Consider the following 27,951-nt stretch of genomic DNA (forward strand, 5'->3'; position numbering starts at 1 on the left):
GCTGCGAAAGACAAGCTTTCCCAGCTTTCCTTATATACACGCACAAAAGTAAGGGACAAAATTGGCCTGAGGCATGTATATTGTGCATCCTGAAATTTTTTTTTCCATCAAATAGTTGCATTATACCATTTTTCTTAAACACTGCAAGCAGTAGATTTAAGTATCACAACAATACTAAATAGGAGGAACCACAGAAGTCAGTATTTTTGTAAATTTCTCCTAAACCCTTGACTTACAGATTGACTTAACACCTGCTTCAGGGCTGGAGTTAAATTTGCTGCATTAAAAAGTGTGCATTGGGTGCTCATCGATTTTCTGCATCGGGGAGTAATAGCTAATAGCCATATCTACATGGAATTTACGTGATAAGCGCTGCCGGCTAGGCGTTTGGGCACATTTTAGATGCGCTAATCTCCTTATTGCATCGGGTGCTAGCCTAGTGCATCCAAAACGTGTGTAAATCTGTGCGCTAGGCTGGGCGTGCTTTATTGCATCGGCCTGTGAGATATACCATCGAATGACATCTCCTACTTGTGTGGCTATCTCGGCTGGTTTATCCACAGAGAATATTATGAATGCGGTGTCTCAGGCCTGCGTCACCTCAGTGCTGCTGGAGGAAAGTTTGGGGCAAATCAGTTGGGAAACACTCCTCTACTGGATGAATCATTTGGTCTGTATTTGCCGTCATTTACTTTAAATATGGATATTTGCATATATTTTACTATGATCAGTATACCCAATTATTTAAAATGGTTTGTTTTTTAAATTAAAAAATATAAACTATTATGTGCAAATGAATAACTGCTAATTTTAGTTTTTTCTCCCTCTTTTCTCTTAATTTGCTTACTTTACTTTTCGTTGCTTTCACTTTCTTGCGTCTTCTTCTCTGTCTCTCATCTTATCCCACCCTCTCTCACTATAGCTTTCTCTCTCTATCCCTGTAAGGTTTCTCCTCCTGCCACCTCCAGTCCCTAAACGTATCCGTCTCTCCCTGGGTTAGAGACACAATGACCTGGAAAAGTAACAAAAGCCAAAATAAGGGGATTTCTCTTGCAGGCAGTTGTCTGGGCAATCACTATTTAAGCCCCATCATCATGACGTCAGTCCTGTGGTTGCTTGTCATAGGGAAAATGGCGGCCCCCTTGATGAGAGAGGCAGTGCTGCCTGTAAGGACGCTGGGAATGAACCGGTTCTTCGGCACTGTTGGTAACTGCTTGCGGGGCTTAGAGAGGGGATCCGGGATTCCAAATGTGAAGGTGATCCGTGGGGCAGTCGCTGTTCGAATTCTTTATTTCTCGGCTTTTTGTACATTTTCTCCACCTCGGGTCTCCTCCCTCTCAAATCTCTCCTCTTGTCCCTTCGCCCGTTGTCTAATCTGTGTCTCCCCCACCTCAGCTCCTCTCCTCTACTCCCTCTCCATCCCCCGCCGGGTATTCTCATATTGTGTCTCCATCCTGGGTTTTTGTGCCCATTCCTTCGGTTCCTCTTTTGTATGTTTACAGACTTCAGCTTCTAGTTCAGTATGATGAACTTTAGTGCTACACTAATAGGTCTGGTTTCCAGGATAGCCAAATTATGCAAACTAATTAGATTCTTGGAGCAAACGTATGCTGTTTAGTGCATAAGTGGTGGAAATCCTGAAATTCAGACCTGTGTGGGGTACATGAGAAGAAGTACAAGCCTTTACTGTACTAATTCTTTGTGCTCCTGTCCTGAATCTCTCAAGAGGCTCAGATTTGGGAGGGGGGAGGAGATCTATATTTTACTGTTAACATCACTGAACAGAATCCTCATTTCCCAGCCTCCAAATGCTGGGAGTGGTTGCCTGTTCTATATTGATATAAGATATTTGTGAAGACTAAGATGATAAAATCCCAGACCTCAGTTCAGAATACCGCTCTGTCCTGCTGTTCTCTCTTACACTTGCAATCCAGTAGTGAGTGCATATTTGATCGTATTTATTTATTTTATTTTCTGCTTTTCGTTCTTCAAAGCAGACTCACTGCAGCTTGTGTTCACACTAGAAAATATTTAATGCATGTGGCCATCAAGCAATTTACTCATTCTCACAACAGCTGGTTGGTTGTTTATTGTTTGTAATGAAAGCTGTTTTATTTCCAGCTGTTCTCTATAAACGGGCAGCCCCACTGGGGCCGATGCCCAATGAAGATATTGATGTCAGCAACTTGGAGGCCATGGAGAAGTATCGTAGTTATACTCGCTACTTTAAGGTGGCAGAGCAAGAGAGTAAGAAACTCCACTGGTGGAGATCATACAAACAATACCTTCCACAGGAGCAAGGTATGGTGCCCAAATGGAGAGGAGAGCAGCTACAATTTCATTCTCTCTGTAACTAAGACTATTGAGCAAAGGGTTAATTGGAGGTGGGAATCAGGAGAAAAGTACAAGCTAGTGAATACAACAGAAATGGATGTACAAGCCAGGGTTCAGTTTGCAAGAACAAACACTGCAAGTACTAGAATAGGTGAGCATGCGATTCATGCCAGCTGATTCCAGGTCTTTTAGTATAAGAACATAAGAAATGCCATGCTGAGTAAGACCAAGGTCCATTGAGCCCAGCATCTTATGAGAATTGGCCAGTCCAGGTCACAAGTACCTAGCAAATCCCAAAAAGTAGATCTGTTGCTTGTTACTCACTCCCAAGGATAGTGATGGCTTTCCCTCATCTACCTGGCTAACAATGTTTTATGGACTTTTCCTCCAGGAACTTGTCCAAATTTCTTTTAAATCCCACTATGCTAGTTCCTTTGGCCACATCCTCTAGCAAAATATTCCACAGCTTGATTGTGTGTTCAGTGAAAAAGTATTTTCTACGATTTTTCTTTTAAATCTGCTGGTTGTGAGTTGCATGGAATATCTCCTTATTTTAGTAGTATTTGAAAGGGTAAATAGCTATCCTTTATTTACCCATTTCTCCTCACTTATAATTTTATAAATTTCTATCATGTCCCCTATCAGCTATCGCTTTTTCAAGCTGGAGGTCCTATCCTGTGAAGCCTCTCATCATAGGAAAGCCATTCCATCTCCTTTGTCATTTTTGTTGCCCTTCTCCATTCCTCTTCTAGTTCCGCTATATCTTTTTTTGAAATGGAACTACACACAATACTCCAGGTTCAGTTGCACCATGAATTAATGCAGAGTCAATATGGTATTCTCTGTTTTATTCTCCATTCTTTTTCAGATTATTCCTAACATTTTATTTGATTTTTTTGACCACTGCCACATACTGAGCTGAGGATTTCAATATATTGTCCACAAGGACTCCAAGGTTTTTTCCTGGGTGGAAATTCCTAACATGGAACCAATCATACTGTACCTGTAATTACGGTTTTTTTTTTTCCCCTATGTACACCACTTTGTATTTCCTGTGCATACCCCAGATCAGTCCAGATAAGTTCTTTTTGCATTCCTAACAGCAGATGGAGACAGAATGAAAACTTTTCAGGCACTGCTACATAACCGAGAGTGCCACATGCAGTCCCTCAGTATTTCTTGTCTCCAGCAGATGGTAGAGGTGCAAACCTGCAGTCTGGAGTTTTGAGAGAGAAAAAAAAAAGAGGAGAGAAGATTCCTAGCAGAAAGGCTTCCCGAGGTGTTAGGTTCCTTCGTGGGCCATCCCTTGGGTAGAGCAGGACGAGCAGGGGGGGTGGTGATCCCTGAGCTAGCTCGACCCTTGTCTATCGGGGGGGGGGGGGGGGGGGGGGGAATACTGGTTCCTTTGCTCCCTCTGGGTCCTCAACACCTTCAGCGGTCTCCTCCTGACATCCAGAAGCAGGGAAGTATTTCTTTTAGTTTCCTTGCTTGCTGTGTTTTTTGGTGGATGTTCCTTTAAAAAAAAAAAAAAAAAATTTTTTTAAAGTAAGGCTTGTGGAGGAAGCTCTGTCAGACGCTGATTGGCCTGACTGCCGGGAAGCAGGGTCAGGTGAGTGGGACCGGAGTTCATCCAACTGCAGAACCAGGTGCTTGGGCAGAGTCAGTAGTGCACCGCCGGTGGTTTTCAGTGGCAGGGGCTATTTTTAGGCCCCATTGCATCGGTGTGCCACCTCCTGCTCAGCATGGGAAAGTTGGCTGTGGCTCCAAACTGGTATGCCTCAGCACGACCGCATTTTGTTTGGAGTGTGTCTCCAGAGGGGCTGGGACCTCCGCGGGACCCTCAGGGGAGGCTGCTGGATCACAAGGTCAGCTTGGCTGGTGCTGGAGACCCCAGGGAGGGGTCAGAGGAGCTGGTGGCCATTTTGCCTGCACACGGTCTGAGTCAGGCTGCTGTAAGAGAGCCTCAGGACTCCCCTTCTCGCTGTTTCCCGCTGATTAGTGTCTGCTGGTGGCAGGGAAGAGGAAGAGGCCCAGGGGGATGTGGAGCAGGACCAGTCCTCTTCTGATCCAGTTCTTTTGTGGGCCATCCCGGGGGTGGGGGGGGGGGGGGGTGAGTTGGTAACCCCTAGCCAGGCTTGATCCTTGATTCCCAGGGGGAGGGAAGGCCAGGGGTCCTGGCTCCCCCTGAGGCCTTCTCACTTGCCCTGTCGACTGGACCAGCCGGGAGCACCCAGAAGCAGGAAAGTATATCTTCCCTTTGTTTTTCTATCAGGGTTGCTTGGTGGCTGTTTTAAGAAAAAAAAAGTGTAGAGCAGGCCTTCTTTCGCGGGGTGAGAAGGGAAGTGTGCGCGACTTGACTTTATAACTTGGGGCCAGGACAGTGCCAGCAGCGGCATCAGTTTTTATCTCTTGCTCAGGACTATTTTTGGCCATGGGCCATGACACGCTTCATGGTGCCTCCCGTGGAGTGCAGGAAAGTTTGTCGGGCTTGTTGTGTGAGGTGATGGTTCCTCAGTGCAGCCCTATTGTTGTTTTTTATTCTCTATTTCACGCTACCTATTTTTTCCCTCTCTTCTCCTGTCTCCCTTACCCCCCTCCTCTTTCTGGCCTGCTCCCATCCCCTGCTCCCTGTTCATTGTAATTCCTCCTTTAAGTTAATTGTAAACCGGCGTGATGTGCCATACGAACGTCGGTATATTAAAAGTTGTTAAATAAATAAATAAATTATGCATCAGCTGTGCCCCTGGAGGTGAAGGGACCATGCAGTCAGCCACTGCATGCGGTCTGCAGGCCCCATCCAGGAGATCCCAGAGGGGTTGAAGGAGATGGCCATTTTGCCTCCATGTGGCAGGAAGCCTGTAATGATAGGGAGTTCAGAGACTCCCCTCCTCTGCTTTTTCTAATACAAGGTCTGGAGAGATAGAGAAGAGGCAAGGGGGCTGGGGAGGACGTGGCAGATAAGAAAGACAGTCTGAAGGGTTTTCCGCAGATTTTATTGTTGCTATATGAAGCCTATCTCACTAAGAAGGAAGCAGCGGGTAAGCGATCAGCCACTGAGAAGACCCAGAGCTCAGCTAAGAAGCCTCAAGCTGAGGTGTCTTCCAGGTCAGGGGGGCATTTTTCGCCTGCTGGGTCTGGGATGCTTGGGAGTGGAGGAGAACTCCTTTGGAGGATTTATGAAATGACCCAGGTACTGATCCTGCTACTGCCCTGGTGGGCAGTGACCCTAATGCAGAGGACGTTCCTCTTGCAGAAGGGGATGACCTTAGGGTGATGAGATTGTTTCATAAGGAGGAGTTGCTGCCTCTCATCACTCAGTTGCTGGAAGAACTGGGGATCAAGGTCACGCAGGAAGATTCGAACAGTGAGGGTGCGAACCTGGTATTGGAGAGGATGCATGGACAGCTAGAAGTTTTCCCTTTGCTGAAGAAGCTGATTGACTGGTAATGGGATTTTCCTGAAGCAAGTTTGAAGGTGGCCAGGGCTATGTCCAGGTTGTATGCCTTGTCAGAGGACAGTTTGGAGGTTTGGAAGCTTCCAAAGGTGGATGCGGCGGTGTCTGTTGTGACCAAGAAGACAACCATTCCTATGGCAGGGTTGACTGCTCTGAAAGATGTCCAGGACCGGAAGCTAGAAATCTTGCTAAAGAGGCTGTTTGAGGTCTCGGCTCTGAGCCTTAGAGCTGCGGTCTGTGCTAGCCTAATGCAGAGAGTTTGTTTGTGCTGGGTACAGAAGGTGCAGGAGAAAACATCGGGGACCTCTGCTGAATGCAGCCAGGAGGCTCTGTTGGAGGCGGGGATGGCCTGTGTGGTGGATGCCCTGTATGATATGGTTCTGACGTCAGCCAGGAATATGGTGTCCGTTGTAGCCATTCGAAGACTCTTGTGGTTACGTAATTGGTCAGCGGATGTGTGATCAAAAGCACAGCTTTGCAATCTGCCCTTCAAAGGATCTGGGGAGGATCTGGAAAAGCTGATGAAGCTTTTGGTGGAATCTAAAGGGAACAAATTGTCCAAAGATAACATGAGCAAGAAGACCTTTCTGCCACATGATCTTTTTTTGGAAATAAGATTTTGCTCCAACAGGAGTTCTTCTGGATCCACGCAAAAACAGGGTTTAGAAATGCAAAAGTCCTTTTAAGGGACACGTAGACTGGCCAGAGAGATCCGGACAGGATTCCGGAGGTGCTAAGTCCGTCCAGTAAAAGTGGGCTGGTCCACTCCGCCCTGGAAGCTGTTGAAGGAAGGTTGTCCCGTTTTTATGAGGCGTGGAACAGACTCACTTCTGATCAGTGGGTTCTGGAAGTGATAAGGGATGGCTACGCCTTAAAATTTTCATGCCCCATAAAGGAAGTCTGTGATGTCCCATTGCACTTCGCCCATCAAGCGGGCAGCGTTGTGGGACACATTACTAAGGCTCCAGTGCTTGGAAGCCATCATCGCGGTTCCTCGGTGAGAACAAGGTCGAGGAAGATATTTGGTTTACTTTGTGGCTCCCGAGAAGGAGAGTTCCTTTTGGCCCATTCTAGATCTTTAACGGGTCAATGCGTCCTTGCGGGTGCCGCGCTTTCATATGGAGCTGCTGCAGATGGTGATTGCTGCGGTGCGAAAGGGGAATTTCTCGCATCCTTGGATCTAACAGAGGCATATCTTCATGTTCCCATCTAAGCAGATCATCAAAAGTTTCTGTGCTTCACGGTGCTAGGAGAATATTTTCAGTTTTGAGCGCTTCCCTTCGGGCTGGCGACTCCTCCAAGAATGTTTGTGAAGGTAGTGGTGGTGAATGTAAATATAGTAAACGTCATATTTTTATTTCAGAAGACTGTACCATGAATGTACTTTTTTTCATGTAAAATCTTATTACAAATGCATAACTTTTAATTGGGCTTGTGGAGGTTGGACTGGGGCAAGGCTGTACGGTTTTCCTAGGATCCCTGATGCCCTGGCTGCACTGGCCCCACGTGAGAAAGCAGAATTCCATCTGGAGTTGTGCTGTCATAGGCCAGGCTCTCCCTGGTAGTGATACATTATAATCTTGGCCAAGGCTTCACTTTCTTTTTCTTTTTCTTAATCCCTGGAGGATGCCGGCAGTATGGATCTCATCTGGTACCCCTCCTCCCACCAAGTGTACCTCCAGATCTGACCTAATCAGGTGTGCCATGGGAGGAAAAGTCATCACTACCTGATGCTCTGATCCAGAGCACCGCCTGGACTCTGCTCTCAGCACCTTCCAGCAACAAGAGACACCAGCCATGGCAATTAAACTGATGGGAACTTTCTGAGAACAAGAGTATTCATGCATGTCTTTTCTAGCTACAGCATGAGCCCTGGAGCATGGTAATCAGTGGACAGCATGCAGGGCAGAGATAGTTGTCACCCACTTTATACAGCGCACACATCCCCTGCTCATCTTTCCCGTCTGAATCCATGAAGCCTCTTATCTTATCCTCAGACTGAGTAAGACGGGTAGAGTGTGCACTGAGCAATGGATATGATTCATTTTGAGCGCTTGGAGCAGCAGCAAAGGAGCGCTCTGTCAGCCACATGCAGCAGCCAAGGTAACTAACTGAGCCAATTGTTCTTACAACACCAATTTCTCCCTTCTCCCTTGGGAGCAGATACATTGTGAGATGTTTGTTTTATTTATTTATTTAAGGTTTTTATATACCGGCAATCATGAGAACATATCTTGCTGGTTTACATGAAACGGGAGTGCATTAAATACATCAAACTAGAACTCAGGTGACCGAAAGTACAGTTACAATTAACAAGGGTGGCAGAACTTGGTGAAGAGGAAGAAAAAGGAAAGAATAAATGGTTAAACGATATACAAGTATGTTGTCTTTGCCCCTTCTCTTCTGTTTTGGAAGAGAAACCGGTGGGTCTTTCAGTACCCTAGTCCTTTTGGCCATATAAGTCCTCTCCATTGTGTTCGCTGTCTGCTCCATGGAGGTTGGTGTTTCACATAACATTTTTGTTAATGTAGGTTTGCTTTAGGTGTGAAAAAGTTGGGAAACACTTGCCTAGGGAACCATAAAAGCAGCAGACTCTGTGTAGCACACAGGTCAATGAGAATTGGCTAACGTGGTGGAGGCAAGTTACTGTAATAGAAAAAGAGAGGGGATGAGCCAGAAGGAGGTACCTGTGCGGTGTTAGTGAGGCTTCTGTCTGAAGTGGCTGGGCTGAGCTCTGAGTGGGGCAGCTAGCTGTGGAACCAGTGACTCTCCTGGAGCATGAGGGTGCCAAAAAGGGTTGAGAATGGGAAAGGGAGGGGTCTGCTTCAGGCTGAGGAAAGACTGGCAACAAGTATCAACTTTTACACAATGCAGGAGTACTCGCTGAATGAGCACACGAGCAGCAGCACAACAGCAAATGTCTTTGTCTGCGTGTATGTCTTTGTCTGTGTGCATCTGACTCACTGGCTTGGCAATATGGTTGTCTCATTACTTGACAATGGTTCAAGAACTGATTGGTTGGCGAAAGACTAACACCAGACCAGAAATCCAGGATATATGAAAGATGTAACCAAACTTGGGAGGGGGGAGCCTGACAGATTGTGTGGATAGAAGTGGGGACCGCAGGTCAGTTTGTTCATCCTTGGTCTAGGATGTGCTCTACTTAGTTGTTCAGAAAAACATGAAATTTATGTTGGGAGATTTTTGTATCAGTTCTGCCAGGTTTCAGGTGATGTGATGGTAACTCTCAAACCATTGGCTTGGCATGCTTTTGAGAGCTGTTTAAGCACATGCTGCACAGCATATGAGTGAGTCAGATATCCAGTGGGCCAGTTTTGAAAAAATCCCCCTGACTGATAGTTTCCTGAAATCCGCCCCCTGAGCAGGGCCAAGGAAGATACTGAATTTACTTTGGGGTTCCCAGGAAGGAGGGTACATTTTGGCCCATTCTGGACCTACAGAAGGTCAATGCAGCCCTGTGAGTTTTATGTTTCTGTATGGAGACATTGCAGACAGTGATGGTGGCAGTCTGCTAAGGGGAGTTTCTGGCATCATTGGATTTGATGGAGGCTTATCTGCACATCCCCATACGCTCAGAACATCAGAAGTTTCTACAGTTCATGATGCTGGGTCAGCATTTCCAGTATCAAGCTCTTCCTTTCAGGTTAGCGACAGCTCTGCGGACTTTCACGAAGGTGATGGTTATGGTGGCAATGGCATTGAGAAAGGGGAGGGGATTCTAGTCTGGATGACTGGCTCATCCGGGTGAAGTCAGGGGAAGAATGTCGTCAGTTGGAGGATCCTAGAAATGTTGCGATCTCTGGGCTGGGTGGTAAACCTAGCAGAGTCACCTAGTCCTGTTCCAATCAGACTACCTAGGAGTGAGATTTGATACCTGTCTTGGTGAGGTATTTCTTCAGAGGGTGGTGAGGTTGCAGGCACAGGTGGTACCACCTATTGCACCTTCTGGTGCCCAGTGGCATTATTTTCAGGTTCTGTGGCATTATGCTGGAATTGGTACCATGGGCATTTGTGCACATGCATCTGCTCCAGAGGGCACTTTTTTCCCCATTGGAACCCGCTGTCGGAGGAGTTTATCGCCTTTTATTGCTGCGGGGGGGGGGGGGTGCCAGGTCCAGTGTCTTACGGTGGCTGTCTCGTCACAGTTTGGAGACAGGGTGGATCTGGAGACTCTGGAATTGGTGGTGGTAATCATCAATGCCATCCTCAAAGGTTGGGGGGGGGGGGGTCTGTCAAGAGTGGACAGCTCAAGGTCTTTGGTCACCAGTGGAAGCATCCTGGTCTATCAGTCAGTTTGAAACAAGGGCGGTGCGCAAGGAGTTATTTCTTCCCGCAGATCTGTGGTCAGACAGAGTTTTCTTGGACAATGGTAGCATACATCATTTCACAAAAAATTAAATCGGGGATTCAAAGTTCAGTGTCGCAATATAATGAACTTAGTGCATTTGTTTTTTCCTTTTCACATTACTTCCACATAAGAATTCTTATCTACATGGAGGAAAAAGACCTCAAACAGCTTGTTGATCACAGAATCTCTTTGCAAGCTTCATATAATCATTTGTCAAAAAACCTTCAACCTACCAAATTTTTTTAAACTATTTTTTATGAAACATTCTAAATAAATTATTTCCTTATGTGACTTTCCCTCTGTGAGAAAAAAATTTTAATTCCATTTTTTTTTTTAATTGTATAACAAAACTTTTAAAATTCAATTTATCATTCTTCACAAGCTCCAACTATTAAAGAGCAACTTATCTTATGACACTCAATCAGTATTCAAAGAATCTTTCTTCTGGTTAAAGTCCAGGTTTGGAGCTTCATGAACTTCAGATGCCAAAGCTAGTTGCCAGTTGCCGAAGTGGCACATGTTTCACTATTCAAAGCTGCTTCAGGAAATGCTTTATGGGAATCCTTTTACTTTCTGATGAATTCAGCGTTCCAAACGTTAACATCTTTTCCTCTGTGTAGATAGAATTCTTATGTGGAAGTAGTGTGGCATATATCATTTGTCAGGGTGGGATGAAGAGTCGTGCTGTGATTCAGGCAGTGCAGGTGCTGTTTGCCTGGGCGGAGCAGAATCTGGCAGGGATAGCCGCATCTCATTTAGCTGGGGCGGACAATGTGCAGGCGGATTACCTCAGCAGGCAGTGGTTAGATCCCAGGGAATGGGAGTTATCTGCGGAGACCTTGAGCCTCATACGGTCCAGGTGGGGCAGTCCTCAGCTGGACTTGATGACGTCGCGAAACAATGCCAAGATGGTGTGATTCTTCAGCCGCAGGCAGGAAGTCGGCTCAGAGTGAATCAACACCCTGGTTCAGCCTTGGCCAGCAGAAATTCTGTTTGTTTTTCCTCTATGGCCTTTCATCAGCCAAGTGTTGTGACGCCTAGAGACACACCCAGGAAGAGTGGTTATGGTAGCGCTGGAATGGCCTCATCCATGGTTTGTGGAGCTGGTTCATCTCGCAATAGACTGTCACATCAGATTGGCTCATCTGCAGGAGTTAATTTGACAAGGGCCTATCTTCTTGGATCAGGCGGATCGCCTTTGTCTTGCTGCTTGGCTTTTGAGAGGAGGTGGTAACTGTTGAAAGGGTACTTGGAGCCGGTTATTGCTACTTTACTTCAGGCTAGGAGGCCATCCACTTCGCTTGCCTATGTTCGAATGTGGAGAGTGTTTGAGTCCTGGTGTTTGGAAGGTCTGGAGCCTTTGTGGGTGAACATTCCTCAGATCTTGGCATTTTTGCAACAGAGCTTAGCAAAGGGCCTAGTTTACAACTCACTCTGAGTAGAGGTGGCAGCCTTAGCATGTCTACGATGTAAGCTACAGGGAAGACCATAGGCCTTGCATCTGGATGTCGTATGTTTTCTGCAAGGAGCAAAGCATTTGTGTCTGCCAGTTTGTAGGATGTCTTCCCTGGAGCCTTAATTTGGTTCTACAGGTAATTTGTGGACCTCTTTTTGAACCTTTGTGAAGAGCTTCTTTGAAGGACCTCACTCTGAAGTCAGTCTTTTAGGTGGTGATTTGTTCGGCCAGGCAGATTTCGGAGCTTCAAGCATTGTTGTGTGTAGAGATCCTTTTTTACGGATGACGGGATTTTGTTGCATACAGTTCCTTCCTTTTTACCAAAGGGTGTCTCCTCATTTCATATCACCCAGATGGTGTAGCTTCTGGCATTTTCACATTTGTTGGCGGAGGCACCACATGCAAGGGAGCTTCACTTACTGGATGTTTGTCAGACTCTGTTGTGGTATCTTAAGATCCCTAACAGCTTTCAGATCATCTGTTTGTCTTGTACAGTGGAGCAAAGAAAAGATGTGCTTCTAAGGGCACAATTGCTCAGTAGTTGAAGGAAACGATTTTTTCAGTTTATCTCTGTAAAGGTTGGATGGTTCCAGAGAGGTTGCGTGCGCACGCTATTAGGGCGCAGGCGGTCAGCTGGTGTCACCACAGGAAATCTGTAGGGTAGTGACATGGTCTTCGCTTCACACGTTCACCAAACATTACAGATTTTTAGATGTTCCAGAGGAGGCAATGTTTGGGGAGAGTGTGCTATGAGCCGATCTTTCAAGTTCCTGCCCAACGTAGGGGAGCTTGGGTACATCCCACTTGTCTGGACTGATTTGGGGTATGAACAGGAAAGGAAAATTGGGTCTTACCTGCTAATTTTCGTTCCTGGAATATCACACATTGGTCCAGAAGCCCATCCCCATAGTTTTGAAAGACCATTATTGATTCAATATACATGCATATGATATGTTTTGGTCTTCTTTGTTTTATGATGTTTGGTATACACATAGATATATTTTGTGTATGGTATATTTTATAACTCTTATGATGTATGGAGTAGTGGTATAAAAAAAACCTTTTAAATAAGTAGTGCAGAATGTACTAGGTGTATATAGGTTGGTTCTTTAGGAGTGAAGGGGTTTTTGTTGAAACTTACCCCGCCTGGTTTCCTCCCCAGACAGGGCACAAAGCCAGTGATGAAACAGCCTTTCAGTTTCAAAACATAACATTTTATTAATCAGCATAGAAAGCTATAATCACTGGCAGGTTTGGGTTTTTTTATACATACAAAAGTTGATAGCGGAAACTGAAGGAAACAAGATTGTGTTTCCTTAAGGGAGTAATTGGAGCCCAGTTTATTCATCATTTTGAATTTGCATTAGTCTTGTATACACTGTTAAACATGGCTTGCACGTTTTTCCCCCCTCCCCTCTCTCATCCCCTACGTTTGCTGGTACTTTTCCTTCATGCGCCTCTCAGACATCATATATTATGCTTGCTCAGTAATTCTTTTGTTCCTGTGGCTTCCCATCTTGGCACCTTCTTATCTTACATTCACTCTGTATTCTTATGCCGTTCTTTTCACATTATCACACAGCCTCTGTTGTTCTGTCTCTGGGCTGACAGTTATATATATTTTTTTTCTTCAGGCCCTTTTATTCCAGTTACTAATCAGCATGGGGCAGTTTTCTTAAAGCAGTAATTAACCCAAATCCTCACTTTTCGGTTTCTGTCTTAGATGTGAGAACTCCCAGTTCAGGGGGTTCCAACCGTTACTTCTCTTCTCGCTGTGGAGGGGGGAATTTGAGTTGAGGTTGAGTTGTTTCTGTTTTTACTATTTTCAATACTGAGGGACTTCAGGTGGCACTCAGGTTTTTAGTTCTCTGCCACCATTTGCTGCTAGGGATGCAATACCCACTTGTCTGGACAGATCTGTGGTATTCCAGGAACAAAAGGTAGCAGGTAAGAATCAATTTTCCTTTGCCAATATGACCCATTTCTCCACTTCCTAGTTGAAATCTGTTTTCACCATTGTTTCTCTGGCCATTGAAGCAAAAATATTTAGAGCTGACCTATTCACAAATCATGCAGTACACACACCGTACATTATACGACTAATAACTGCAGATCAACTAATCAAATTATCCTATTGGTATTCTTAGCTACATAATGCAACCAAAGAGTTATATCTAGATCAGGTCCTAATGAGAAGGGCCTTGACAGCTGAGAATTTTAATCAGCACCTCTCATAGCCCAGTGGGGGCCAATATGAAGTTTAAAAAAAAGACCTCATGCTGGCCTCATAGTAATGTCAAAAAGACTAGGGCAAAGGCAATCCTCCGAGACAGAACCAAGAAACTCTCTAAAGTGCAACAGACTTGGAGATGGCTAGGCCTTCCGGTATCGATCATTTACTCCAGTATGCAAATAAGTCCTTTTCTTGTAAATTTGTGAATGATCTACATGGCTGTTGCACCTTGGGGTGCTGATGCCCCAGTGTTATCTGGGAGAACAGGAAAAGCCTGTTATGTTTTATGAAGCAGCCATTTGTGTAAAAGTATTTCAGAATTATATTGCTTTTTGGTTTCTCCCCCCCCCCCCCCCCTTTTATGTTTCTTGGCCTCATAGTGACACCTTCTGGCTTTTTCATAACGGGACTAGGTTATGTTATGATTTATGAATAAGGTGCACTGACTTCCGTTCTCTTTTCATGGCTTGTTTTATGCTTCTCCCACCTCTTAGATGAAGAGGAGAGGATTGACATCGGCCTGCCTCATAATGCTCTGCCACGGTCGAAGGAACTCAAAGAGCGCAAACAGATAATGAAACAAAATCATCAGAGCGCGGAGCTGGAGAGGGCGTCCCGTCTCAGGACATGTATGTATTGTGCAGCTTGTTACATGTCCTCCTATGAGCTGGGGATTCTTTACACTGGCACCTTAAGCCACTGCTGCTTCTGTGCAGAGCTGCCTAAATGTGCACTGTATGGCAGGAATGTGCTGCTTCTTCTGGCAAAGAATTGTGACTATCATGTTGGTCCACTTGGATATGTAGAACTAAGGTCAAACGAATGGTGATGATAGTTCAAAAAAAGGTCTCACTTACACCTTGTTTGACCCTTAGTACTCTTTCTTGTATAATTTTAAAATATTTCCAACAGCAAAACTAAAAAAATTTTTTTTTTTTTTTTTGTTTCTGTTCTGACATGTTAGTTGCTTAGAAAAATCTCCCTGCCTTCAGTATCCTAGGACAGTGGCTTGGCTTTTCTGTTTTTAGAATCCAGCTCTTGTTTTCATTGACCTTTTTCCACACTTGAGTTCAGAATTTTCAGCCAAGCTCCAGAGTTTGAGGGCATGAGAAGGAGAGTTGAAGGGTAGTGCCAGAAGTCACATCAGACCTATGGTACCTGAATGCAGTTCCCTGTACGTACCAGGATCAGTCCAGACTGCTGGGTTATGCCTCCCTTCCAGCAGATGGAGTCCGAGAAAAGCTGAAAAGCACCCCCTAGAAATACCAGTGTGCCACCTGCGATCCCTCAGTATTTTCTCTGACTCCAGCAGATTGAGAGGCATAACCTGCGGTCCTGTTCCTTTCAAATTTCATCTGTGAAGCTCAGGTTTTCTTTCAGTCTTTTCTTCGAACCCTGACTAGATCAACTGGTTTTTACTCTGTTTAAAAAAAAAAAAAAAAAAGTTCAGACAGACGGTTTTTCTGGTGGCAATTTTGTCCGCGCATCGCATTTCGGAACTCCAAGCGCTTTCGTGCAGGGAACCGTTTTTGCGTATCTCAGAATCCGGGGTTTCCTTGCGCCACGGTACCTTCATTTTTGCCCAAGGTGGTATCGACCTTTCATGTCAATCCAGACGGTGGAATTGCCTTCTTTTACGGAGGAGGAGCTTCGCTCTCCTCAAGGTAGAGATTTGAGGCGTTTGGATGTCCGAGTACTCCTGAGGTACTTGGAGGTTACTAATGACTTTCGAAGGTCTGATCACTTGTTTGTTTTGTGGTATGGACCCAAGAAGGGTCTCCGCTTCAATAAAACCCATTTTATGCTAAATCATGGTCTCACTCCCTGTTTACAACAAAAAGCAATTGCTGACTTGCTGCTGTTCAGGATGCGCATCCTCATGGCAATGTGATGATCAGTAGGTGCTTGCTTAATCTCTGCGCAGAAAGATGAAATGCAAAACTGCTGAGCAGGACCTGGTTAAAAAAAAAAATTTAGCTTAAATTAAAATAGCTGCTCATTGAACTACATTTTCCAGATTCCCCAGCGACAGCTCTTAGAGCAAGAGAATTGGTTCAGAATGACTTATTTATTTATTTAGTATTTTTATATACCGACATTCTCGATACAAATATCAAATCAGGTCGGTTTCCATAGAACAAAACTGTCGCGGTTAAGGCGTTACATTAAACAGAGTTTCTGAACATAAGAACATAAATATTAAATATTTAAATATTAAATAGACTACAATGACTTAGCACAATAACAGCTATTGGCTGCTAGGTGTTATAAACAGGCAGCAATGGAACAGCAGAAGAGGGGAGGACAGAAGCTAGACAGCCGGCCCAGTCTTTCCCACAATGGAAGCTGATGTAGGTGCAGACCCTGAGGACCCTCCCAAATACACACTAAGTTTATCAGTTGCCGTGAAGGGAAACTTGCCTATACTTAAACTGTAAACAAAGCCATGAGAGGATGGGAATTTACAAGGGAAGTGTTGGACTATGGATTAGGGAAAACGTTTAGCGCCCAACCAGTTCTGGGAGAAAAAAAAAAAAAAGAGAAGAAAGTCTTGGTTCAGAGTGGGTGGTTTAATTTGCATTAGTAACTCAGGAGATTCAGAAGAAATTGCAAACCCTGCTAGAATTAGTTATGTGAATTAGAGGGAAATTCGTAGCACTGCACAAGCTGTAAATTACAGTTTTATGTTGAAACAATTATCAATTGTTTAAGGTTTAGGGAGAGTTGAAGCAGTTTAACCAAGGAAAGTTTTTTTGTTTAAGCCAGAATATTATACCAGTTAAACCTGATGTAAATTTGGTAGGTGCAGTAATGCAGGTGTGAGAGTAGAATCTTTAAAGCCCGTGCCTGGTTATTGATTCAGGCTACTTGTCTGGTTTACAGGGAGAAGCCCTGCATTGCCGGGCTAGTGGGCTTTTCAAAGAGATTAAAACTGCATGCTGAATTGTTAAGAGCTCTTCAGCCCAGTAAATTGAAAGATAGTCTGGGGACAGCTGAATGCTTTTAAATAGTTTAAGTAAACTTATATACTGCTTTCCAAATGTGGAGGAGGTATGTTCAAAACCATATGCTTGCAGGGGCGCCAATGGGATGTTGTGCATCTAGACTTAAGGAGTTAGATTGTTAATCTGTTTCATTCAATTTCTATCTAAGGAATTAAGTGTTTTAAAACTGCTAGAATTTCTATACGCAATTATGTAGTAAGATGTCTAGGGATTTATTTTTGGTTAGAGAGAATTATGCGTTTCAGAAACTGTAATATTGCCAGTGCTAGAGACTCTCAGAACTACCCAATAAAAGAGCATAGGTGTTTAATAGTGTATGGCTGACGTTATTATTAAGAGCTAGGCCAAACACATTCCCAGGGGCCATACAGGAAGGAATGCCAAGGTTAAATCAACCCCATGAGTCTAGGTGAGTGAAGTAAGGGATTTACAATTACTCCTCATTCAGTCCATTAGCTGGAGTTCAGAGGGGATGATTATAGGAGGCTAAAGCTGGCTGAAGGGCTCTGATCTGAGAGGACCCTATTCCTTTGGAGATAAAGGACCCCCTCAGAGTCAAATCTGCAGCCTAGGCAGCAAAGACTTGCTCTTCAGGACCGCACCACACACGTGATCAGGTGCCATGACATAAATCGGGGCAGCAGGAGAAACAATTGGTGACAGCACCACTCCAGCCAAAGAGAACTATGAGCGATCTGTACAGGCAAAAGAGTAAAACTGTTTAAAACAGAAGTTGTATTTATTTATGAATGCTTGGGATAAACTCCTGGAAAGTTAATGGAAAATAAGTCAGCAAAGTGAGCCAGACAGTAAGTGGATGGGCTGGTACTCTATAAAAACTGCCATGGGATGCTGCCCCTGCAGAACACTTAATAAAATGGTGTTCCTTTTATTTGGTATATATATATTTTTTTTTTTTTTTTAGTGTTGATTCCTCTTGATGAAGTGAAAGCAGAATGGGAGAGAACCAGCGGCCCCCATCACATGCAACGAGTTGCTGAGCATTACGGGATATACCGAGATCTGTTCAATGGAGCCCTTTTTATCCCATGGGTCATTCTGCGGGTTGAGTACAGCCAAAATGAACAGCAGGTCATGTCAGTCTATCGTGGGAACGTGGTGACTCCTTCAGAGGTAGGTGGTTAGAGTGCTGCTAGACAAGAGGAAATCCTTTCAGCTCCCCTTTTCACTCACCCCCCCCCCCCCCACCCTCCGACACACACACATGTGCACATTTTAAAAACAAAATCTCTCTGCCGTCTAGCCTAACTGTCACAGCAACAGGCTTAAGCCAGGGGCCACAGATAAAGCTCCCTCCAGAACTCAGTGCACCAGCACCTGAATCCTTTCAGTGGGTGTCCTTTTTTTTTTTTTTTTTTCCCACTGAGTTTTTTTTATTGAAAATTTAGCATGTGTGTTGCTATTTGTTGATGACTGGATCCCCCTCCCTTCCTCTGAGTCTCAACTTGTCTGTCTACATGTTTGTCAGAAAATTGCCAAGTGCGGACCGCTTTAGTGCACTATATGCATTCTGTGCTAATATGATGATCCAAGGTGCGTAGGAAAATATGACTTCTGTAACATTCTGGATGTTGCATGATACCTGTATTTCCTGTTTAGGCTTCAGCTCCTCCACATGTGACTTATGAAGCAGAGGAAGGCTCTCTGTGGACTCTGCTACTCACTAACCCAGGTGGGTGACCTATTACTCTTTTGGGTATGTCCCTTTCATTTGTTGGAACCATTTTGCAGATGTTTCAGTGATTGCAACATTCCTGGACTGCAGTTGGCAAGGTGTTTTTTTTGGCAGATGGGTTCTTAAATGGTGCTAAAGGAGAATGTATACAACCAACACAGATGGCTGTAATCTGCTGGGGACAAAATCCTTCAGCATTTCCCAGTGCATGCCTTGGAGACACACCTAGGCTATCTAAAAAACCAGATTACTATCATGAGAGCTATTTGCATACATGGAACTCCAGAGTATGCAGCTTTATCTCATGCATATACGTTGTTGCTATCAAGAAAACTCGACCAGTTGGTTATGCATCCAGGACAAGAAACCTCTGCTTAGCCCTTTTGGTTCTTTCCTTTCTCCTTTGCCTTTGTCATACCAGTGCCATCCCATGTACTGGACTCACTTTTGCTGTGTACATCAGTAAGGGAGGGCCTGTACTGTTCCATATTAAAAGAAGAGATGTACTCATTTTGTGTATTGTGCACTCAGTTCCCATACTTGAGCCATGGTTTAAAAATTATCTAAATTGCTGGCATTTTGATTGCATCCTATTATGTATTTGATAAAGTAACTATAATAAGTATATAGTCTTGTTCCTGTTCATCCCCAGATCAGTCTAGACTCCTGGGTTTTGCCAGCAGATGGAGACAGAGAAAAAGGTTTTACTGGTGTTGCATATAACCCAGTGTGCCACCTGCAGACTCTCAGTATTTCTCTGTCTCCAGCAGATGGTAGAAGTTTGCTGGATAACTTACTCCCAGGAGTGGGCAGGTCCCTGATGGGAGTTATCCTCCTGGTCTAATGAAGATAAGCAGGGGGTCTGTGAACCTCGAGTGCTTTAGTTCTTTCCTGAGGAGGATTGAAAGCCAGTGGTGCTGGCTTCCTAATTCTTCCAACTCTCCTCTTCTCCTGGGCTACTGCCGGCCTGTTCCTTAATGCTCCTGATCAGGGAAGTGAATCTTCCTTGCTTATCACCCTATTTGTTAATTGGAATAAAAAGGATTCTGAGGGTCTGAAGCAGAGCAGTCAAACACTTCAGCTCTGGTAGGGCTGCTCTTAGCTGGGTCGGTAAGGTTCCTGCGTTGTGGGGACTGATGGAGATCGGCGGCCTGTTTGAGAGGGAGAGTGAGTGACAGCAGTTGGTTGGTGCGTGGCATTGGCCACTTGGTGCCAGTTTTTAGGTCAGACGTCGGCAAGAAACAGTTCCCCGTGATTTGAATAAGTAAGACTCGCAGCACTTCCCGGCGGTAATGGCTTGTTTCACATCTGGTCACTGCAGCTACTGCTAAGTGTGGGAAATGCAGCGAGGCGGGGGGGGGGGGGGGGAGACGCAAAGCACGTCTTAACACCTCAGTGCTGCCTGGGGCTCGTGTTGGCATGGATTGAAACAGTTTGAGGACTGTTAATGCTGCTGCAAGTATAAGGAAGCCAGCTGGGAGGAAGCAAGCTCGGTGGATTGCGGAGACGGGCAGTGCTGGGCTTTCCCTGCAGAGTGGGAATGGTGGCTATTTTGGTTTTCATTCCCGCGGTGCAGGGGTTTGCGAGGGAAGAAAGACCTCCTACAGCGAAGGTCTCTAACAGTGCTCAGGAAATGGTCTGCTTAGACTCAAATGATTTCCTGTGTTAGAATACTGATCCCAAGAGACCCCTTTTGAGGGTGGTAACTCCTGTGGGGCTGTTTCTGGTCCTCCTTGTATGCTTTCCTGTTCCTAGAAGAAAAACAAAAGATGGCATGGCCTGTTTTTTGTATTTGATTTTGGCTCAGAGGACAGCTTTTCCTAAAGGGCACTCTGAGATTTTTTTCCTGGGCATGGTGATTGGGGTGTGACCTTTGTGCTTGACAGGGCTGATGGCGAACTGGTTCAGCTGTTCAGGAGGGGCGAATAGCCCTTGGTACGGTCCCTAGCACACTGGGACATATGGCAAGGGGATTGGGGCCATTAAAGGATAGGGAAAGCCCTGTTTTGGAGGAGCCTACAGTCCCATTAAGTTTCCCATTCCATAGGTCTTGTTTGAAATAGTCTCTGTGGAAAGTGATGGTGTCTCAGCCTTTTTCAATGAGTTACATGGAGAGCCCTTGGTGTCGGGTTCAGTTTGAAGAGCGTATGGTTCTCAGGGATACCTGAGGCAAAGTTTGGGGCCCTTCTCCAGGAGGTTTGGAGTAGCAGTCTGGCGCTTCCTAGTGTTATGGCACATGGGATGCAAAAGATGTTTTCACAGCTTTGGGTGCACAGGCGGCTGTAGGCAGCTATCTTTTGCCATCAGCCTGTTTGTGCTGGGGTTTCAGCAGCCTCAGTTATGGGATGGGGGGTTGGGGCGGGATCCTCTTCTTTTTTTTTTTTTTTTTTTTCTCCAAGCAAGCAGAGCGTTTGGAGGCTGCTTATCCCTATATTGTGGATGCTTGTATGACTTGCTGCACTCTTCCAGCCCGGATGTGGAGGTCCCCACTGTATCAGCCAGAAGTAGTTTATGGTCCAAGTCTCAGCTTGGCAGTCTTTCCTTCAAGGGCATACTTTTTGTGTGGCAAAGTCCTGGAATAGCTGGTGAAGCACTTGGGTGGGTCCCGTATCCAAAGTTGAGTCCCTTATCCAAAGTTGAGTCCGAGAAACAAGAGTTCCCATGGGAGTATCGGCCAGGTAGAGTTCTCTGCTCTCGGAAGCAGGTATCTGTCTCGCTGCTGTCCATTCCAGAATCATAAACAGCCATCCATGGCAGCTTCAATACTGGTGCCAGAGGGCGTAAGAGAGTGCAAGGCAGCGCAGCTAGCCCACTCTTTCCCAGAGATTACAGAGGGACAGTTGGCCTCTTGTGCAAGATGTGGACCAAGAGAACAGACCAGTGGGTCCTCTCAGTCTTAAGAGATGGCTACGTCTTGGAATTTGTTCATCTGGTTAGTGAGGTCTACATGAGCTCCTCGTGTCTCCCACGAGAGGTGGTTCACTCCACTCCACACTAGATCATCTACGACACCTGGAGGCAATTGTCCTGGTTCCTCTAGGGGAGCTGGCAGAGGTCTGTTTTCCATCTGTTTCATGGCTTCCAAGGAGGAAGGTGCATGTGGCTCTGAGAATGTGCTTGGTAAATGCAGTTGGCCACAAATGAGAGCTCCTGGCTTCTCTGGATCTCATGGAAGCATATCTACAGTTCCCATCAGGGAAGAGCATTTTTAAGGTTCCATGCTCCCACGGGTTGGCAACCGCTCCTTGGATGTTCACCAAGGTGTGATGGTGGTGGTGATAGCAGCGCTCAGAAAGGAAGGAGTACTGGTGCACCCATATCTGGACGACTGGCTCATTCGAGCAAAGCTGACAGATCTATCGGCAATCAGTACAGAAGGTCCTCAAGAGGTTGAGGTCTCTGGGCTGGGTGCAAAGAGCCATCTCACACTGTCTCAATCCCTGGAATACCTTGGGGTCTGGTTCGACACTCAAGAAGGGAAGGTGTTTCTCACAAAGGACTGAATGCTGAAGCTTCAGTCTTGTGTTCATTACCTTTTGGGACTTTCAGTGCCCAGTCTGGGAAAATTTACAGGTCCTCGGTTCTGTGGGGTCAACACTGGGAACGAATTCCTTGGGTGTTGGCTCATATGCGACCTCTTCAGAAGACTCTTCTCTCACATTGGAATCAGTTATTGGAGGAATTTCGACTTCCACTTCCACTCATGGGGGATGCCAGGTCTAGTCTTTCAAGGTAGCTTGGGTAGGCAAATCTGAGTTGGAGCTAGAAGTCTCAAATTGGGTGTTAGTAACCACTGATGGCAGCCTCACCAGTTGGAGAGCGGTATACCAAGGCCAATGGTTGAAGACCGAGGCATCGTGGTCTATCAGTCTGTTAGAAACGTGGATAGTACATTTAATGTTGATTGCCTTTCTGCCATAGTTACACGGTCAGCCAGTGCAGGTTCTGTCAGACAATGCCGCAGTAGTGGCTTACATTAACAGGTAGGGAGGAACCAAGAGTCGGGTGGTGGCCCAGAAGTTGGTTTGAGGGTGGAAGAGCATCTATCACTCCTGATGGCATCTCACATTGCCGGGGTAGACAACGTCCAGGCAGATTGTCTCGGTTGAAGGCGTCCAGATCATAGAGAGTGGGAGCTCTTGGAGGCAGTGAGTCTCATTCAGATCAGATGGGGAATGCCCCACATGGACTTAATAGCATCACAGCAAAATGCCAAGGTGGCATGTTTTTACAGTTGCAGGCAGGAGCACAGTCAATGCTGTAGTACTGCCATGGCCTCCAGGAATTCTGCTTTGTGTTTCCCCATGGCCACTAGTAGACATGGTGCTTTGGCAGATCGAACAGCATCTGGTACAGGTAATTCTGGTGGCCCCAGAATGGCTGAGTCGACCTTGGTTCATGGATCTGTTCAATATGGCAGTGGATGGGCATCTAAGATTCAGTCACCTGTCAAGGTTTCTTCACCAGGGTCCGACATTTTTGGACCAGGCGGCTTGCTTCTGTCTCACAGCTTGGCTTTTGAGGGGAAACATTTGAGATGGAAGGGTTATTCTGAGGAGGTTCTCCCCACCTTATTACAGGCTAGAAGGCTATTTACATCCTTAGCCTACATGAGGGTTTTCAAATCCTGTTGACTCGTGCTTCAGTTTCACATATTTTAGTTTTTCTACAGAAGGGATTTGTAAAATGACTAACCTTTAACTTCCTTTGAGGGCAAGTGGCAGCTTTGGGCTGTCTTTGGGGTAAAGTGCAGGGTATGCCCTTGGCAGCACACCTGGATATAAATCGCTTTCTTTGAAGGGCAAAACTCCTCCAGTGCGGTGGATATGCCTGTCTTGGAATCTTAATTTGATTCTAAGAGGCATGTGTGAAGCTCCATTTGACCACTGAACAGGGTGACTATAAAGGATTTAACTCTGAAGGTGGTCTTCCTGGTGGCAATATGTTTGGCCAAAAGGATTTTCGAGCTTCAGGCGCCTTCATGTAGAGGTCTTTTTCTACATATTTTGGACTCCGGAGATTCATTGCACATAGTACCCTGCTTTCTCCTAAATGTTGTTTCTGTGTTCCATCATAATCAAATGGTGGAGCTTCCGGCTATTCCGGATTTGGATTCATCCGTACTTCACACGAAGGAACTCCAGGTGTTGGATGTATGGTGGGCATTGTTCAGGTACCTCATGGTTACTAATAATTTCCATTTGTCAGATCACGTCTTTGTGCTTTTAGAATGGTCTGAAGAAAGGGTGTAAGGAATCTAAAACTACAATTGCTCAGTGGCTAAAGGAAGCTATTGCCTCAGCTTACGTTTGTAAGGGTCACTTCGTACTGGAAGGTTTTAGGGCTCACTCGGTGATCTCCTGGGCAGAGTGTCAGCAGGTGTCCCCCGCTAGAGATTTATCGGGCTGCTACTTGGAAATCGTCGCACATTTTCGCCAGACATTGGATATCTGGGCTCCAGATTCCATGGGATTTGAGGAGAGTGTTCCACAAGTGGGACTGTCTCATTTCTACCCTGTGTAGGGAAGTTTGGGTACATCCCAGGAGTCTGGACTGATCTGGGTATGAACAGGAAAGGAAAATTTATTTTTACTGCTAATTTTTATTCTTGAAATGCCACAGATTAGTCCAGAGCCCCACCCATCGGAGTCTGTTTGCACTTTACATTAAATATCAGTACAGAGTTGTTGAGGGGATTCAGTGATGTTCTCCTTGATTACTGTTGGATAGGATTTCCTCCTTTTGAGGCTTCACCTGCTCGTTGAAGGGTTTGGTTTTTTTTTTTTTTTGAGTCTTAGTTGTTAGTGTTTCTTTTTAATCATCTTGGCTTGGGTACAGGTCAATACTGAGAGACTGCAGGTGGCACACTAGATTATATGCATTCAGTGGATTTTTTTTTTCTCTGTCTCCATCTGCTGGCAGGGAGGCAAAACCCAGGAGTCTGGACTGATCTGTGGTATTGCAGGAACAAAAATTAGCAGATAAGAACCAATTTTCCTTTTTTCTTCTTGTGACAGAAGGCTATGGAGACTGTGGTATTTGAAAGACCAGTGTTATTCCTGAGGCAGAGGAGTATGGAGATGGGCACCTCTCCACATGCCATGTGTACATCCATGCAGCAGTAGCTAATGGATACTGGTGTAGTTGTTTTTCATCGTGTATCCTTTTTTTTTTTTTCCCCACAGATGGACACCTGCGAGAGACAGAAGCTGAGTACGTGCACTGGCTGGTGTGAGTATTGCATCTCTGGGTGTGGATTTATCTTCTTGAGATAAATAATCTGTGGTTACTAGTAAGTGATCCAATTACCTGGATGAAAAAAACACAAAAACAAGCGAAAACCATGGAAAGTCTATATTACACTTGTGTGTGCTTTATTCAACAGAGGGAACATCCCTGAGAATCGGGTGGCCTCTGGAGAGGAGATTTGCCATTACTTCCCTCCATTTCCTGCAAAAGGCACAGGGTACCACCGCCACATCTTCATCCTTTTCAAGCAGGACAGGCCGATAGATTTTGGGGCAGACCTCAGACCAATGCCTTGGTAAGTTAGCCCTTCTGAACTGTTAACAGATTCTCATGTGATTTGTCACTGGTGGAAACGGGGAGGGCAGGGTAATTCCTATCGTTTCATAGTCCAGTGTTCTGGGTGCTGCTGTCACTCGTTGCCAGGAAACCAGCTTGATCGGCCTACTATCCTTGTGTTCTAGAGAAATCTGAAAAGAAACATTTTCGGGGGAGGGGGGGGCAGTGGACACACAAAATCAGAACTGGTGGTAAAACAAGAGAAAATTCACTATTTGAAAAAGCAATTTCATGTCACAGACACTGAGGATGACAAGTGAATTCTTCATCTGGTTGGTTTGATTTCTTATGTTCACTACAAATCTCCTTAAAAAAATTTGTCTTTGTAATCCTGACACTGTTCACAGGGCTGGACAGTGTGCACGACCGATGGACACATCTGTCCATTTATTCTGTCATGGGTTTGTTGCCGCCTGTAGCTATCAGTGACACCCCTGTGCTAACTTGCTGCCTTTCTCCCTTTCAGTCACAGCCTAAAGATGAGAACTTTCAAAACAATAGACTTCTATAGAAAGCACCAGGACGACATGACTCCAGCGGGTCTGGCCTTCTTCCAGTGTAAATGGGAGGATTCAGTGAAGCAGGTCTACCACCATCTCCTGAGTAAGGATGTGAGATTTACTGGGAGTAAATCAGAATGCATGGCAGATGGAAACAGCATTTAGTTACTGTGGGAGAGGGACGGGGATCATGCTAGAGGAAAGTGAGAAACTGCGTACAGTTCATAATGCTGAGGCACATGAATGTCTAAAATGATCTAAAATGAGTGAAATTGACATTTTCCATTGAAGCGGATAGACATTCTCAGGAAAGATGCCTGCCTACAAGGGGCTTGATGGTTGGTGAGGCAGCTCTGTGGCCTTCTTTCCCAGGCTGATCTCTTCTCTTTTTTATGATGGAATTCAATGCCTGTAGCTCAGCTGTCATTATTAGTAGACACTGACTCCCCTCTGCTCCTGTCTCTGATTTTTAAAGGTCAGATCTGAATCCTACAGTGAACTAGAATTCTTTTTGGGTATGCCAAGGTAAGGGGTGTGATCTTTTGCCAGACAGGCCCAAGGACTAAAAGATTCCAGTCCCTGCCATCAGTAGGAGAGATCCCAGTTTCTGCTGTTCCTTAGGTAGTTCACATTGCATTTCTATATAGTAATCTTGAGTAAAATCAGTTTTCTTGCTTCCCTGTTTCTGTTTTCTCTCCTGCAGATATGAAAGAGCCAGTGTTTGAATATGACCGTCCTCCTGTTTATCACCCCCCACAGAAGAAATATCCCCATCTCCAGCCTCTGAGATACCTGGACAGGTATCGGGACAGTGATGAGCCTACCTATGGCATCTACTGAGTGTGTAACACGATCATGCATTAGGAATGGGCATTGTTATAACAGAAAAATCCCAGATTTCTGTACTAAAAACCTTCAGGAGTGGGGTGCTGAGTACTCAGGATGTTTTGAGATGAAGAGAAGCATTATTTCTGCAAAATGGCTATCAAGAATGAAATATTGATAGACAGTAATGACCTTGTAGCACCCTTTAATCTCTGAACATTTTACAGAAATTATAAGAAGGTTCTAGATGTTTATGTACTCATTGGCTTGGGAGATGTGTTTCACATCCTCTGAAGATTGAGAGGAAGAACATTTACATCTAATAATAGATGTCCACGTGGCATATGTGCAGCCAGCACAGGTTGATTGGAAGAAGTCATCAGTCAGCCCACTTCAACCTCTTGTCTGGGGCAGTGATGGGTTTTTGGTGATCCAGAGGAGCCATAAAAGTGTATGGAACCTGAGTCAGTTTTTTGTTTTGTGTTTTTCTTTTTTCCAAACAAAATATGGCCTCATCTGTTTGGTCTTAATTCTCTATGAGAGAGAGGAAGAAGGTTCATCCAAGATACATTAACAGATCTGAAACACACGCTGCAGGTTTCATTTGCTTGAGTTTATTATATCTCATCTATGGGATCCAGTGGCTTAAAAAAAACAAGTGCACATGCATACATCAGATGTAGGGCTTAGCTGTTTCAAGAGGATAAGCCTGGCTTAGGGGAAGGTCATAGTACTGCAGAACTGAGAATTGATACCTAGATTCTTTTTGTACTGATATCTTAAATAAAAACTGAACCTATGTTGAGAAATGAGAATTTGTCTTTGCCTGAGCAGAGGACCCACCACAGCTCTGAAAATGGTATTAGTTCTAAGGTGGCAGCCACAGAATGCCACAAACGGGCAGGAAACATTATTGTATAAATAGTAAGTCGATGTCCTGCCAGATAATTACACATTCCCTGAAAGGGGTGGTACGTTTTGATAAAGAAAACTAAAGTTAAATGCAAGATAGTTGGTGTACAATTATTTTTTTGGCCAGCAGCTGCCACCTCTTTTGGGCTTCCAGTAAGGGCTGTGAAGCTATGAGCCTTCATTTATAACTATCCATGGGAAGAAAGGGGTCCTACTTTTGTTCCAATTCTTCTCTTCCTGTCTGGCCTACCCATTACAAAATCACATTTCTTGGCTAAGAACATGGACCATGGAACTCCGGAAGCTCGTGCAAGCGTCCTCTTCGCCTCTGGCTGTACAATGAAATGCAACTTTCGTTTCCTGTTCATTCCAGGCTCCTGGGGTTTGCCTCCCTGCCAGCAGATGGAGACAGAGAAGAGAAGCTTTACTGACACTTCTACTTTAACCTATTTTGCCACCTGCACTCCCTCAGTATTTCTCTGTCTTCAGCAGATGGTAGAGATGTAAAACCTGCAGTTTGAAGTGTAGGGAGAAAAAAAAAAAAGAAAACAAATTATACAAGGAAAGAGACTTGAGTCCCTG

At 45.1% G+C, this 27,951-nt stretch overlaps 1 protein-coding gene across 1 annotated transcript; it reads left to right on the top strand.

Moving 5' to 3' along the window:
• Window positions 1-1,055: 1,055 nt before the first annotated feature.
• On the top strand, window positions 1,056-27,269 carry MRPL38 (mitochondrial ribosomal protein L38). The gene is made up of 9 exons (XM_029600474.1): window positions 1,056-1,206; window positions 2,122-2,301; window positions 14,341-14,475; window positions 17,777-17,985; window positions 18,472-18,544; window positions 24,733-24,778; window positions 24,933-25,091; window positions 25,599-25,735; window positions 26,336-27,269. The coding sequence occupies exons 1-9, from the start codon at window positions 1,095-1,097 to the stop codon at window positions 26,470-26,472; spliced, it is 1,188 nt and encodes a 395-aa protein (XP_029456334.1). The 5' UTR covers window positions 1,056-1,094; the 3' UTR covers window positions 26,473-27,269.
• The last annotated feature ends 682 nt before the right edge of the window (window positions 27,270-27,951 follow it).

Source organism: Rhinatrema bivittatum, chromosome 4 (assembly GCF_901001135.1).
Source record: "Rhinatrema bivittatum chromosome 4, aRhiBiv1.1, whole genome shotgun sequence".
Classification (NCBI taxonomy): Eukaryota; Metazoa; Chordata; class Amphibia; order Gymnophiona; family Rhinatrematidae; genus Rhinatrema; species Rhinatrema bivittatum.

What these genes read in the sequence shown, in the direction of transcription:
- MRPL38 (XM_029600474.1), top strand. Translation starts at nt 1,095, where the DNA reads ATGACGTCAGTCCTGTGGTTGCTTGTCATAGGGAAAATGGCGGCCCCC. An exon ending in ATACCTTCCACAGGAGCAAG is followed by an intron (nt 2,302 to 14,340) that starts GTATGGTGCCCA and finishes CCCACCTCTTAG; the next exon opens with ATGAAGAGGAGAGGATTGAC. An exon ending in TCTGCTACTCACTAACCCAG is followed by an intron (nt 18,545 to 24,732) that starts GTGGGTGACCTA and finishes TTTTCCCCACAG; the next exon opens with ATGGACACCTGCGAGAGACA.